The sequence below is a fragment of the Gorilla gorilla genome, chromosome 20, assembly GCF_029281585.2.
Source record: "Gorilla gorilla gorilla isolate KB3781 chromosome 20, NHGRI_mGorGor1-v2.1_pri, whole genome shotgun sequence".
Lineage (NCBI taxonomy): Eukaryota > Metazoa > Chordata > Mammalia > Primates > Hominidae > Gorilla > Gorilla gorilla.
Window position 1 is genome coordinate 49034230 of NC_073244.2, and position 15153 is coordinate 49049382.

General features: G+C 43.1%; 1 protein-coding gene across 33 annotated transcripts in view; it reads left to right on the forward strand.

Annotated features, from left to right (window-relative positions):
* Positions 1-15153, forward strand: part of ZNF793 (zinc finger protein 793) — a 79430-nt gene that overhangs the window by 20179 nt on the left and 44098 nt on the right. For 26 of the 33 annotated variants that reach the window (XR_010132126.1, XR_010132134.1, XR_010132123.1 and 23 more), the window contains exons 1-2: positions 6275-6308; positions 7130-7225. Coding sequence is in view for 7 of the 33 variants with exons in the window: in XM_055369231.2 (XP_055225206.1) it covers positions 6182-6308; positions 7130-7225; positions 10721-11703 (1206 nt within the window). In the remaining 26 variants the exon portion in view is untranslated. Of the gene's footprint in view, positions 1-6181; positions 6309-7129; positions 7226-10720; positions 14124-15153 lie in introns of those variants that run through there. The other 7 variants (XM_055369231.2, XM_019015879.4, XM_055369233.2 and 4 more) reach the window with 1 other exon arrangement.

The window sequence follows — 15153 nt, forward strand, 5'->3', positions numbered from 1 at the left end:
TGGGACTATAGGCGCATGCCACTATGCCCAGCTAATTTTTTTATTTTTTGTAAAGATGGGATCTTACTATATTACCCAGGCTGGTCTTGAGCTTCTGGGCTCAAGTGGTCCTCCTGCCTCGGCCTCCCAAAGTGCTGGGATTACAGGCATGAGCTACCACACCTGGCCACAACTTCAGTGATTGCTGCCTCTTCATTCCTGTGTTCTGTGGAAATGGCATGGCTTCCTGGGTGCAGAATTGTATCTTTTCCTGGGAAATATTGACCCAGAGCCTGTCACTGTGCCCTGTGATCAGCCCTGACTGCTGCTCTCTTACTACCCTGGTGTGTTGTTCTGGCATCAGGGAGGGTGTTTGCTTGGCACCCCCTCTGCGCTGTGCCCTCTATGTGAGTCTTAGTGTGTCATGTGCCAGCCTCCATGGCCCCTGCCCTGCTTTTGGTCCTGCCTTTAGGCCCATTTGCCTGGGCTACTACTGCTCAGGTGCTGCTGGAAGCCCAGCATTCCTCATGGAGGTCTGCAGCCTCCTGAGAATGGGGCGTGGGCCTGGGCTGCTCTCAGAGCCACTTTGGTGCTTCTTTCCTTCGGCCACTCCTGGAGGTGGTAGGCCAGTGGCCCCAGCACTGCAATAGAGCTACCTACCCTACTAAAGCCCACTGCACAGGCACTGAGTCCCCATTTTTTGTCCTTTAGAATTGTTTTCCTTTCTTTTTTTCTTTTTCTTTTTCTTTTTTTTTGAGATGTTGTCTCGCTCTGTCGCCCAGGCTGGAGTGCAGTGGCACAATCTCGGCTCACTGCAACCTCCGCCTCCCAGGTTCAAGCAATTCTCCTGCCTCAGCCTCCTGAGTAGCTGGAATTATAGGCAGACACCATCACGCCCGGCTAAGTTTTTGTCTTTTTGGTAGAGATGGGGTTTTGCTCTGTTGGCCAGGGTGGTCTTGAACTCCTGACCTCAGGTGGTCCACCCGCCTGTGTGCTACCACCCTGGCTAATTTTTGTATTTTTAGTAGAGATGGGGTTTCACCATATCGGCCAGGCTGGTCTTGAACTCCTGACCTCAGGTGATCCACCCTCCTCAGCCTCCCAAAGTGCTGAGATTACAGGCATTAAGCCACCGCTCCTGGCCAGAATTGTTTTCCCTTTCTTACAGATTTCAAAATATTGATTTATATTATTTTTCTTCTTAAATAAAATAGGCAAATTTATATAATGGTATTATGTACCAGGCACCGTTCAAAGGCTTTACACCTTTTAACTAATTTAAACCTCACAGTAATTAAGACACACATACTATTATTATTTCCATTAAACAGATGAGGAAACTATGGCACAGAGAGGCTAAATAGTTTTCCCAGGGTAGGCTGAGCTGATATTTGAACTCAGGCAGTCCAGCCCCAATCCACTGCTTTGCATCTCATGTTATGTGGTCACATATAGTTAGGGAGCAGTCCACAAGACCCTCACTTCTACACCAACTGCAAGTTTGAGGGTCTCCCTCAAAACACTTTTGGGTTTTCTAATTTACTAGAAGGACTCATAGAACTCACTGAACGCTGTTATACTCATTGTTACAATTACAGCAAAAGCATACAGATTAAAATCAACCAAGGCCCTGTGCAGTGGCTCACGCCTGTAATCCCAGCACTTTGAGAGGCCAAGGCAGGCGGATCGCTTGAGGTCAGGAGTTTGAGACCAGCCTGGACAACATGGTGAAACCCTGTCTCTACTGAAAAAAAAAATACAAAAATTAGCTGGGCGTGGTGGTGTGTGCCTGCAGTCCTAGCTACTCAGGAGGCTGAGGCAGGAGAATCACTTGAGCCCAGGAGACGGAGGTTGCAGTGAGCCGAGACTGCGCCACTGCACTCCAGCCTGGACAACACAGCAAGACTCCATCTCAAAATAAATAAATAAAGAAAGAAAGAAAGAAGGAAAGAAAGAAAGAAAAGAAAGAAAGAAAGAAAGAAAGAAAGAAAAAGAAAAAGAAAGAAAGTAAAATCAACAAAGAGAAGAGGCTCATGAAGCAGAGTTTAGGAGAGTTCCACACATAGAACTTCTGTCCTCTCCTATGGAAGTCCCAAACAGTGCTAAATCCTCCCAGCAGTAATGTGTGCCAATACAGACGGAGCCTTGCCAACCAGGAAAGTGCACCTAAGCCCTGGTGTCCACTTTTTATTGGTGGTTGATCATGTAGAAAGGCTTGACTGTTCCCACCACTGACCTCAGTTTCCAGCCTTTCCAAGAGGTTGAGCTGATGCCTGTGACCCAAAGCCCTCATTATAAACCACATCATTAGACTATCTAGTGTGGCCCAAGACCACTAGGTAAACAAGGACACTCTTAGGACATTCCAAGAGTATAGAGATTACTTCCCAGGAGCTGAGGGCAAAGGCCACACCTCTCTTTTGGCAAGGTCAAATTCTTTACCACACAGTCACTTAAAGACAGGATCACCAAGACCTTCCTAGGCTGGTACCCATGGGTCTCCCTCAGTGACTGTCCTGCTCCTTCACAACTTATGCTGGCATCTCCAGGGCTATCAGCTCTTTAGAGAACTTTTGTTCTCTGTGCCCATAACCCGAGGCCTGCCAGGCGGTCAAGACTTCTTCTTTTCAGACTATTCCTCCTTTGGATCTCCTGCTGAACTCATCTTCTGCTGGCTTCTTAAATATTAGTGTCCCTTGGAGCTCTGGCCTGGGCACCCTGCTCACCTCGTCTTGCAGAGGAATCTCACTTTTCTGCTGATGCTCAGCATTTTAGCTCCATTCCTGATCTTGCTTCTGACACAAAACCCACATGTCCACGTGGTCCCCAGGCAGGTCCAGCACAACAGCCTCCTCTTTGTTCCTCGTGGTTTCCTCATCTCCAGGTGTGGCGCCATCATCACCCGGTTGCCTTCAAGATACCTGGGTGTTATCCTGCCCCTACCCTCTTTCCCTCCCACAACCAGTTAAGGTGCAGGTTCTGCTCTTCTTTTGTTTTGTTGTTTTAATTTTTAAAAAATGTTTGTGGGTACTAGTAGGTGTGTGTATTTATGGGCATATGTTTTGGTACAGGCATCATGCAATGTGAAATTATCACACCATGCAGAATGGGGTCTGCTCTTCTTTACAGCGTTCCATCTTTCTCTAACGGTTACTGTCCTGCTTGTGAACATCACCTTTCACCCAGGTTACTATAGGGTCTTTCCTCTCACGTCCCTCCAGGTCACCCACCACATTTCTCTTTCCATCCATTGACTTTAAAACTGCCTGTGAGTTTACATTGAAAGTGCATCTCTTGTAGGCAGCATTTTTTTTTTAATTCAGTCTAATGATCTCTGCCTTTTTGGAATATTTAGTCTGAGACAGAGTCTCATTCTATCACCCAGGGTAGAGTACAGTGGCACTATCTGGGCTCACTGAAACCTCTGCCTCCCAGCTTCAAGCGATTCTCCTGCCTCAGCCTCCTGAGTAGCTGGGATTACAGGCACGCACAACCACACCTGGCTAATTTTTGTATTTTTAGTAGAGGTAGGAGTTTGCCATGTTAGCCAGGCTGGTCTCGAACTCCTGACCTTAAGTGATCTGCCTGCCTCAGCCTCCTGAAGTGCTGGGATTACAGTGGTGAGCCACCATGCCTGGCCTGGGGTGTTCAGTTTATGAAGGGGTGGGTTGCCCCTCCACACCTGTGGGTGTTTCTCGTTAGGTGGAACGAGAGACTTGGAAAAGAAAAAGACACAAAGTATAGAGAAAGAAATAAGGGGGCCCAGGGTACCAGTGTTCAGCATACGGAGGATCCTGCCAGCCTCTGAGTTCCCTTAGTATTTATTGATCATTCTTGGGTGTTTCTTGGTGAGGGGGATGTGGCAGGGTCATAGGATAATAGTGGAGAGAAGGTCAGCAGATAAACACGTGAACAAAGGTCTCTGCATCACAGACAAGGTAAAGAATTAAGTGCTGTGCTTTAGATATGCATACACATAAACATCTCAATGCCTTACAGAGCAGTATTGTTCCCGGCATGTCCCACCTCCAGCCCTAAGGCGGTTTCCCCCTATCTCAGTAGATGGAATATACAATCGGGTTTTATACCGAGACATTCCATTGCCCAGGGACCGGCAGGAGACAGATGCCTTCCTCTTGTCTCAACTGCAAAGAGGCGTTCCTTCCTCTTATACTAATCCTCCTCAGCACAGACCCTTTATGGGTGTCGGGCTGGGGGACGGTCAGGTCTTTCCCTTCCCACGAGGTCGTATTTCAGACTATCACATGGGGAGAAACCTTGGACAATACCTGGCTTTCTTAGGCAGAGGTCCCTGCGGCCTTCTGTAGTGTGTTGTGTCCCTGGGTACTTGAGATTAGGGAGTGGTGATGACTCTTAAGGAGCGTGCTGCCTTCAAGCATCTGTTTAACAAAGCACATCCTGCACAGCCCTTAATCCATTTAACCCTGAGTTGACCCAGCACATGTTTCAGAGAGCACGGGGTTGGGGGTGGGGTTATAGATTAACAGCATCTCAAGGCAGAAGAATTTTTCTTAGTACAGAATAAAATGGAGTCTCCTATGTCTACTTCTTTCTACGCAGACACAGTAACAATCTGATCTCTCTTTCTTTTCCCCACAATTTATATTAAATTACATTACATATAATGTTTATTAAATTACATTATTGGTATGGTTGGATTTGTATCTGTCATTTTAGTGTCTGTTTTCTGTTTATCCCATCTACTCTTTTGTTCCTCTATTTCCTCTTTCCTCTCTTTTGTTGTGCTAGTGTGGATGAATGGAACATTTTTCAGAATTCTGTTTATTTAGATCAGGCACACCTCACATTATGATTTTAGTGGTTACTTCAGGGATACAATATATATCTTACTTTTCACAGTTTATTTAGAGTTATCATTATACCACTTCACATAGAATGCAAGAAGCTCACCTCATGCCTTCTAGAATATACTTTCTGCATACACTTCTTCTTGGATGGAGTTTCCATTGTCCTAAAGTCCATCATTTCTTTTTTTTTTTTTTTTTTTTGTTTGAGTCAGAGTCTCACCCTGTCCTCCAGGCTGGAGTGCAGTGGCACAATCTCAGCTCACTGCAACCTCTGCCTCCTGGGTTCTAGAGATTCTCCTGCCTCAGCCACCTGAGTAGCTGGGACTACAGGCGCCCGCCACCATGCCCAGCTAATTTTTCTATTTTTAGTAGAGACGGGGTTTCACCATGTTGGCCAGGCTGGTCTCGAATACCTGACCTCATGTGATCCACCCACCTCGGCCTCCCAAAGTGCTGGGATTACAGGGGTGAGCCACCGCGCCCGGCCCTAAAGTCCATCATTTCATTGCTGGCCGACCTCTGCATACTTTTCTCTTGTTACTAAGTAACTTGCCACCCCTAAAATCACCGTTTTGCCTCCCGGCCTTTGTTCCCACTGCTCCCCTGCATAGAATGCAGTTTTCCATCTTCCTGCGGAGGAGACTCAGCTTTCCATATCCCTGGGCTCTGAAGCCTAACCAGACCCTGAAAAATTTAACAGACCATTCGCTTCTCTGTATGCCATAGCCTAGATGTCCTGCCATCACAGCTCTTGTGACATTTTTACCCTGATGGCTTTACATGTTGCTCTCTCTGTGCCAGACAGTGAGCTCCTTGAGGTCAGGACCCATCTATGACTGTGACCCCAGCAACACACAGTGGGTCTTCAATGTTTGTTGACTCAAAGTATGGATGGCAATGGTAGATAGCTTCCAATGTGATTTTCGTTTTCCCCACCATATATAACACAAAACCAAGAATATAGAAGGCCTTCCAGATAGATAATAAGCTCTAACTTATAAACATTATAAAAATCAGCACCATCTCTTGCACAATTTTTTTTTTTTTTTTTTTGAGATGGACTCCTGCTTTAGCCCAGGCTGGAGTGTAGTGGTGCGATCTCGGCTCACTGCAACCTCCGTCTCTTAGATTCAAGTGATTCTCCCACCTCAGCCTCCCAAGTAGCTGGGATTACAAGTGTGCACCACCATGCCTGGCGAATTTTTGTATTTTTAGTATAGACGGGGTTTCACCATGTTTGCCAGGCTGATCTTGAACTCCTGATCCTCCCGCCTTGGCCTCCCAAAGTGTTGGGATTACAGGCATGAGCCACCATGCCTGGCCCTGACAAACATTTTTTTCTACATGACTCAATGTCATTTTTGTTTCAACAGATACCTGTGTCATTCAAAGATGTGGTTGTGGGCTTCACCCAAGAGGAGTGGCACCGGCTGAGTCCTGCTCAGAGGGCCCTGTACCGGGATGTGATGCTGGAAACCTATAGCAACCTCGTCTCAGTGGGTAAGAACACCCTCACCATACAATGCAGATTATGTTCGAATGACCACCTTTCCTTTCTCAGTTGCTAAAAGCAACTGGAGTACTTTGAGAGGCCAAGGCAGGTGGATCACCTGAGGTCAGGAGTTTGAAACCTGCCTGGCCAGCATGGTGAAATCCTGAAACCCCATCTCTACTAAAAATATAAATATTATCCAGGTGTGGTGGCGGGCACCTGAATCCCAGGTACTCAGGAGGCTAAGGCAGGAGAATTGCTTGAACCCGGGAGGCAGAGGTTGCAGTGAGCCGATTTTGCACCATTGCACTCTAGCCTGGGCAACAAGAGCGAAACTGTCTCAAAAAAAAAAAAAAAAAAAAGCAACGGAAGTACTCTGGAACTTCTGAAATATTTATTTAATAATTATCTAGCACTTTCTATGTGCCAGAAATTGTTTTAGCCACTTTAAAAATATTAACTCATTTCATCCTCATAAAAGCCTTATGAGGTAGTTACTATTAGTACCACTGTTTTACACATTTGGAAATTGAGGTCCAGAGAGGTGAAGTAACTTGCCCAGAGTCACCCAGCTAGTAGATAGCAGAGTCAGGATTTGAACCTCAGCGTTCTGGCAGCACAGAATGCATTCTTACCTTGTGCTGCTGCCTCAGTGGGTGTGGCTTGAGTTTCCGTGGTCCTGGATTACTAATCCCATTTGGCTCTGGACAAGGTGTGTGTTTAGTCCCCTCCCAAGTATAACATCTATTGTGCAGCCTTTAAAGCTGCCTGAGAGGCCCTGAAGACCAAGGAGCTCAGCCCAAGACCTGCATCAATTTCCCCGGCACAGGTTATGAAGGCACCAAACCAGATGTGATCCTCAGGCTGGAGCAGGAAGAAGCACCATGGATTGGTGAGGCAGCATGCCCGGGCTGCCACTGTTGGGGTAAGTGTGATAAATCTAGCAAAAGGGGTACTGAAGGAGGCTGGCACCTTTGGAATTTTGTTCAGCATTCTTCTTTTAAAAGCCTTGACAGTCCTCTGAGAGCTTCAGCTACGTTAATGACTCTTCAACCTCCATGCAACCCCACCGCCCATATCTGAGTGTTTTTCTCGGCTCTACTTGATTGCACCTCTGCCCTTATGTGCTTGGTCCGTCTCTCTTTCTCCAGAATCTTTCCCATGCGGGTATTCTTACAAATAAAAGCTTCTATGATTCTCCTGTTCCTGCTTCCTATTCTCTGTTGTGACACTTTCCAGATAAAATGCTTCAGAGCTACCTGCTTTCCCTAATTTCTGCACTCAAATTTAAATCACTCCCATAGACAGATGACTGTGGGATCAGAGAAGAGGAAGCGGTGAATTCCATGTTGGGGTGGGGAGGTGTGAAGGAAATGGCTGAGCTGGGCCCATCTTAACCACTGCTGATTAACCCTCAGACTCACTGCCCCTCTCCCTTCAGCTCTGTAAGACATTCCAGCAATATCCATTGTACCCTGAGGGTTGATGGATGGCCCACTCTTAGGGATGCCTCTGAACTTCTGCTTCTGGCGCTCTCTGGAGTGTGTTCCTCCATTAAACTGTGCTCTTCAGCTGTCCTGAGACTGTGGTATCCCGGTTATCAGTTGCCCTCCTCTTCTTTTCTTCTCTTCTGAAAATTTCATAACTGCAAATTCCACAAGAATGTATCTAGTCAGCCTCCGTTTTTCCAACTACTCTGTTACTATCTATTTCCCTGGCTCAAACCCAGCATTTTCCTTCCAAGGAACAATTGCATTTTCTGTTTTCCATAACTTGGTTCTCTTTCCAGTGGTGTAATCCTCTCAAAGAACTCACCCATTCTGAGAGTACATGATTCTCACAACCAGCCCCTTTGCCATGTTGGGCCCTTTTTTCCCCCTTGCACTGCCCACCCCTGCATTTAACCAGTCTGTGGATTACACTACAGGTGTGCACTTACCCTGTTCTTTGTGTGTCAAAAACTAAAATCATCTTCATTTGTCCTTGCTACCCCTGCCACACACACACTCACACTCACACACACACACACATGCACACACACACACCACTTCATCTTGCTTATTATTCCAGGGCTTTGCTACCGTGTGGTCATTTTGAATCTTCCGCCTTTACCACTCACTCTAACTGTTCCATTCATATGTGTGGTTTTGTTGATTTTTTTTCTTCTGAGAAATGGCTTTAAATCTTCCTCTCTGCTTTTTTTTTTTTCTTTTTGAGACAGTGTCTCACTCTGTCACCCAGGCTGGAGTGCAGTGGCATGATCATGGCTCACTGCAGCCTTGACCTCCTGGGCTCAAGCGATCCTCCCACCTCTTAACCTCCCGAGTAACTGGGATTATATTCACACGCTACCACACCTGGCTAATTTTCATTTTTTTTGTAGAGAAGGGGTTTTGCAGTGCCGCTCAGGCTGGTCTCAAACTCCTGGGCTCAAGCAGTCCACCTGCTTTGGCTTCCCAAAGTGCTGGATTTACTGGCATGAGCCACCATGCCCAGTCCTTCTCCACTTTTTTTTTGTCGCTGTTGTTCAGATGAAGTCTTGTTCTGTCACCCAGGCTGGAATGCAGTGGTGCCATCTCAGCTCACTGCAACCTCTGCCTCCTGGGTTTAAGCAATTCTCTGCCTCAGCCTCCGGAGTAGCTGGGATTACAGGCACGTGCCACCACCCCCGGCTAATTTTTGTATTTTTAGTAGAGATGGGGTTTCACCATCTTGGCCAGGCTGGTCTTGATCTCCTGACCTCGTGATCCACCCGCCTTAGCTTCCCAAAGTGCTGGGATTACTGGCGTGAGCCACTGCACCCAGCCCCACTTTTAATTTTCCACTGATATCTCCTAAAATCAGACCCAGATTATCTCATGACTGAATGTCTTTAAGTGAGGGGTTATTAATTATTTTTGTGCCATGGACTTCTTAGGCATTCTTTTGAAGGCTATAGACCTCACTTCTATGTATAAAAATACAATAACGTTCATAAGATTATAAAATAAATGACTAAAGTACAGTAATTATCAAAATAAGAAGCTAGAAAATAGTTATCAAAAAAATTATTATTATTTTTTAAGATGGAGTTTCACTCTGTTGCCCAGGCCGGAGTGCAATGGCATGATCTCAGCCCACTGCAGCCTCCTCCTCCTGGGTTCAAGCGATTCTCCTGCCTCAGCCTCCCGAGTAGCTGGGACTACAGGTGTGTGCCACCACGCCCAGCTTATTTTCTATTTTTAGTAGAGACTGGGTTTCATCATGTTGGTCAGGCTGGTCTTGAACTCCTGACCTCAGATGATCCACCTGCCTTGGCCTCCCAAAGTGCTGGGATTACAGGCGTGAGCCACCGTGCCCAGCTTCAAAATATTTTCAAAATGTGCAATATAATAGTAGATGTACTTTTTCATTTATACATTAATGAGGCCTAGCATCAGGTCTGATAACTGTCATGATCTCAAAGAAGAGATGATTATAAACATAATAATGTGACATGAAAATAACAATATTCACAAACTAGTATCAAGTCACAGGAACCACTAATACCACTGTGTTTTGTTGCTTGTATTCATATTCAAAGGAAATGTTCAATTGTAGTTGGAACTCAGTGAAAACAAAAATGTAATTTCTTTTCTATCAAAGTTCACAAGCCCCCTGTTTTCTGCCTACCAAGTTAAGAACTCTTGCTTAAGTCCTAGTTAGCTTTGTTGATTTTATTTTTTAATCTGGTTCACCTTAGAGTGCTTTACCGTTTATATTGTAACTAACTAGCCCAACATGATATTCCCTTGGATGACTGCTATACCAGTGCTTGTTAAGCTCCAAGGTGTTTGGAATCACCGGGGCATCTTGTTAAAATGCAGAGTCTGATTAAGTAGGTCTGGGGTGGTGCCTTAGATTCTGCACATCTAACAAGCTCCAAGTAAGGCCAAAATTGCCACCTGAAGACCCACATGCTGGATAGCAAGGTACTGTATAACATTTAACCTTCTTTCTTCTATAACAGGGATCAGCAAACTGTGGTCTACCAATTGGTCACCTGCTTTGTGAATAAAGTTTTATTAGAACACAACCACATTCTTATGTTTACATGTTGTCTATATTTTCATGGTATGGCGGGAGAGTTGAGTCATTGTGACGGAGACCATGTGGCCCAGAAAGCCTTTACTTTCTGACTCCTTAAGAATAAGTTTGCCAACCTCTGCTCTGTAATATCCTATTTTCTTTGAAATTATTGGTCTCTATACTCTATGATATATTGAATTCCATTTGTGCCAGTGTTCAGAATCCTCTTTACTCATAGAACACTCTTCCCTGCGTTTGTGCTTTGGGTTATGGTTCATGTTCTTTATTTGTGTGCTGTGCACTCTTTAAATTTTGAGAGCATTTCTTAAGTAGTATGAAGTTTCATAAGGATGATTCACTGTACTTTCTCCAGAAGACATCTGGCGAGTCAATATCCAGAGGAAAAGACGGCAAGACATGCTTTTGAGGCAAGGCGCAGCCATAAGCAAGAAAACATTGCCCAAGGAAAAAAGCTGTGAATATAATAAGTTTGGGAAAATATCACTTCTGAGCACTGATCTTTTTTCTTCAATCCAGAGCCCTAGTAACTGGAACCCTTGTGGAAAGAATTTGAACCATAATTTAGACTTGATTGGTTTTAAGAGAAACTGTGCAAAAAAGCAAGATGAGTGTTACGCTTATGGGAAATTGCTTCAGTGTATAAATCATGGTAGACGACCTAATGGAGAAAAGCCCCGGGGTTGCAGTCACTGTGAGAAAGCTTTCACCCAGAACCCGGCACTTATGTATAAACCAGCAGTAAGTGATTCTCTCTTGTACAAACGGAAGAGGGTTCCACCTACAGAAAAACCCCACGTCTGTAGTGAGTGTGGGAAAGCCTTCTGCTACAAGTCTGAATTCATTAGGCATCAGAGAAGTCACACTGGGGAGAAGCCTTATGGCTGCACTGACTGTGGGAAAGCCTTTTCACATAAGTCAACCCTCATCAAACACCAGAGAATTCACACTGGGGTAAGACCCTTTGAATGTTTTTTTTGTGGGAAAGCCTTCACCCAGAAGTCACACCGCACAGAACATCAGAGAACACACACAGGAGAGAGACCCTTTGTCTGCAGTGAATGCGGGAAATCGTTTGGTGAGAAGTCATACCTCAATGTACATCGAAAAATGCACACAGGAGAAAGACCCTATCGTTGCAGAGAATGTGGAAAATCCTTCAGCCAGAAGTCATGCCTCAATAAACATTGGAGAACTCACACAGGAGAGAAGCCCTATGGGTGCAATGAATGTGGGAAAGCTTTCTACCAGAAGCCAAACCTCAGCAGACATCAGAAAATTCATGCTCGGAAGAATGCCTACAGGAATGAAAACTTAATAATTGTGGGAAATACTTGAGCAAAATATCTGGTTTCATGGTATGTAGGGAATTTTTTTTTTTTTTTTGAGTTGGAATCTCGCTTTGTCACCCAGGCTGGAGTGCAGTGGCGCGATCTCGGCTCACTGCAAGCTCTGCCTCCCGGGTTCACGCCATTCTCCTGCCTCAGCCTCCCGAGTAGCTGGGACTACAGGTGCCCACCACCATGCCCGGCTAGTTTTTTTTTTGTATTTTTAATAGAGATGGGGTTTCACCATGTTAGCCAGGATGGTCTCGATCTCCTGACCTTGTGATCTGCCTGCCTTGTCCTCCCAAAGTGCTGGGATTACAGGCGTGAGCCACCGCGCCTGGCCGGTATGTAGGGAATTTATCCTTAGGAGAAATCTTATCATTTTAATGAATTTGAACAGTGTGTTTTTTATTTTATTTATTTATTTATTTTGAGTTGTATTCTCTGTTTCCCAGGCCGGAGTGCAATGGCACTATCTCGGCTCACTGTAACCTCAGCCTCCCAGGTTCAAGCAATTCTCCTGCCTCAGCCTCCCAAGTAGCTGGGATTACAGGCACCTGCCACCACGCCTGGCTAATTTTTGTATTTTTAGTAGAGATGGGGTTTCACCATGTTGGTCAGGCTGGTCTCTTTGGCTAGGCTGGTCTCGAACTCCTGACCTCGTGATCCCCCCCCCACCCCCCGCCCTTGGCCTCCCAAAGTGTTGGGATTACAGGCATGAGCCAACGCGCCCAGCCTACAGTGTTGTATCATAATGGAAATCATGATCTAATTGTGATACAAACTTTTCTAGAAAATACTTTCTGAAACATAAGCATGGTCACCCTGGCATGTAAACGTTTAAAAATGTATTAAATGGAACAACAGCAGAATACAAAATATCTGTGAAGAGACTTAAAGGCATACTCTGGTATATTCCACAGTGAGCCATACAATCAGCACTATTTGTATTTTGGAGTTGTAAATGTGAAATTAACATAAAATGTGAATATCAGACACATGTCACACAACATGTAGAATGCCATTCAGAAAACTTTTCCACTTTAAATATCATCATTGTCTTTTGATGTCTTAACAATACAAAAAAATAATAACAATGACATGGCCCACTATTGTTAAAAGAACTTTATTATACCAGCTACATTTTTCCACCTTTTTGTAATACATGTAAATGGCTATAGAGGTTGTTATTGTCCTCTGCAGAAATAATAAAGCAGTGTTTTTAAATGTATTTTGATAATTTGGCCAAAAATTTTACTAAAATGTAGTTATTTATATTAAAAATGCAAGCTAAGGAATAGTTTAAGAACCTGATACTCGGTAAATGAAACACTGTAAACTATTTGACAAAATGTAGTGTCACCCTGGTGTACAGTACACTGTTCATATTTTCTTAGTCTTGCTTAAAATATCTTGTAGCAAATTAGTAGCATTGATACACTATTCTAGATACACTATTCTATATACAGGTTGTATAACTCAGAAATGTTTCATGCATAGACCACTGAAGGAGAATTTCTTTTCTCTCTATCCCTCTGCAAATTAATTCAAGAATATTCATTTTTTTCATATAAATTTCCTTGCAAGTGTCCTGGACACTAAATCCCAAGGTTTTCATTATTTCAATGTTTGGAAAGAAGTCTGCTTCCCTGAGTTGCTATGTCATCCATATAAGAAAATAAATGGCCATGTGGAATCTACATTTTTCAAGATTTCCCTCCACGTAAGACTGCCTGATCCAGAATGAGAAAGGAGACATAACCACAGATATTGATATGATTTTTTAAGTGATAAAAAGATACCTCATACAACTCTAATCAACATATTTTTTAAAAAGAGGAGGTGGATGCTTTTCTAATAAACTTAAGTTATGAAAACTGCAATAAGAAGTAGAAATTGGTAGGATAGTTACCATTGAAAAACTCAAAAAAGCTATTAAAGATCTATAATGGGAAAATGCTCCAGGTTTAGAAGAGTTCATGCTTAGTTCTATCTTTTAAAGAAAGAGTAATACCAGCGTTATTTATTATATGGATATAATACAATCCATAAACTGTACTCATTTATTTTATTAAGTCAGAATAAGTTTTAACACCAAAATCAAATACAGATAGTTGAAAAAAAGAAAACTTCTGCTGGGTGCGGTGGCTCACGGCTGTAATCCCAACACTTTGGGAGGCCGAGGAAGGTGGATCATGAGGTCAGGAGTTCGAGATGGTGAAACCCCATCTCTACTAAAAATACAAAAATTAGCCGGGTGTGGTGGCACACACCTGTAGTCCCAGCTACTTGGGAGGTTGAGGCATGAGGCAGGAGAATTGATTGTATCCGGGAGGTAGAGGTTGCAGTGAGCCAAGATCGTGCCATCCAGCCTGGGTGACAAGAGCGAAACTCCGTCAAAAAAAAAAAAAAAAAGAAAAGAAAGAAAACTTCAGACCAGTCTTACTCATGAATATAGAAACAAAAATTATAATTAAAATACTAGCAAATAGAATTCAGCCATATACCTAAAGAGTGACATAGTAAGAGTCATCCCAAGAATGCCAAACCAGTTCAGTAATAGGAAATACATCAATCAAATTAACAGTTTAAAGGAGAAGAATCATATGAACTCTCAACAGGTACTGAGAAGGCATTTCATAGAATGTGTTAATTTACATTGTAATAGATGGTAACCACTTAAAGAGGTTTTTCTTAAAAAAAGATTTTTTTAACCCAAACCCCAAAGCATATATTATGCCAAAGCCATTTTTTAAAATCAGGAATTCATTGTTTTCTTTGAGATTCCAGTGAAGGCAATAAAAAGAAATAAATTGGTATAAACAGCAGAAAAGGTAAAACTATCCATTTTTACTGATGATATGGTTGTACACCAATAAATGAAAAGACTATTTTTTGAGTTAACTTTTCTAAGAAGGCAGGGTACCAAAATCAAGAGCTGTTCTCCATACTGACAAGAAACACATAATTTATATGTACTTCTTTTGGAATTACACTAAATCTCAATGATTTTTTTGACAATCATTGAGAAAAAAATATGAAAAAAATCATACCATGTATAAAAACATCACATGTACCCAATAAATATATACAACAATTATATATCTATAATAATTAAAAATTTTTAAAATGCCATGCTAGATACCAGAAGATAACATGAAGCCATTCTAATGAAATTAATATTGTATTGGCAAAGGAACAGGTAAATACATCATTAGAACACAGTAGAAAATTCAGAAATAGACTTCGATATATATGAACTTTTTCATATGTGAAAAAGGTGAAATCTGAAACCACAGGGGAAAAGAGTAGTTTACTTAAAAAGAATTCTGGAACAAGAACCTTTTAATCTTAAAGGAAGAAAATTTGGATTAACAGCACAAAAATAAATTCTGGGTGGATTTAAGACATAAAATTTTAAAGCAACAGAATTCTTAAAAGAAAATCAAAGGAGCCTATG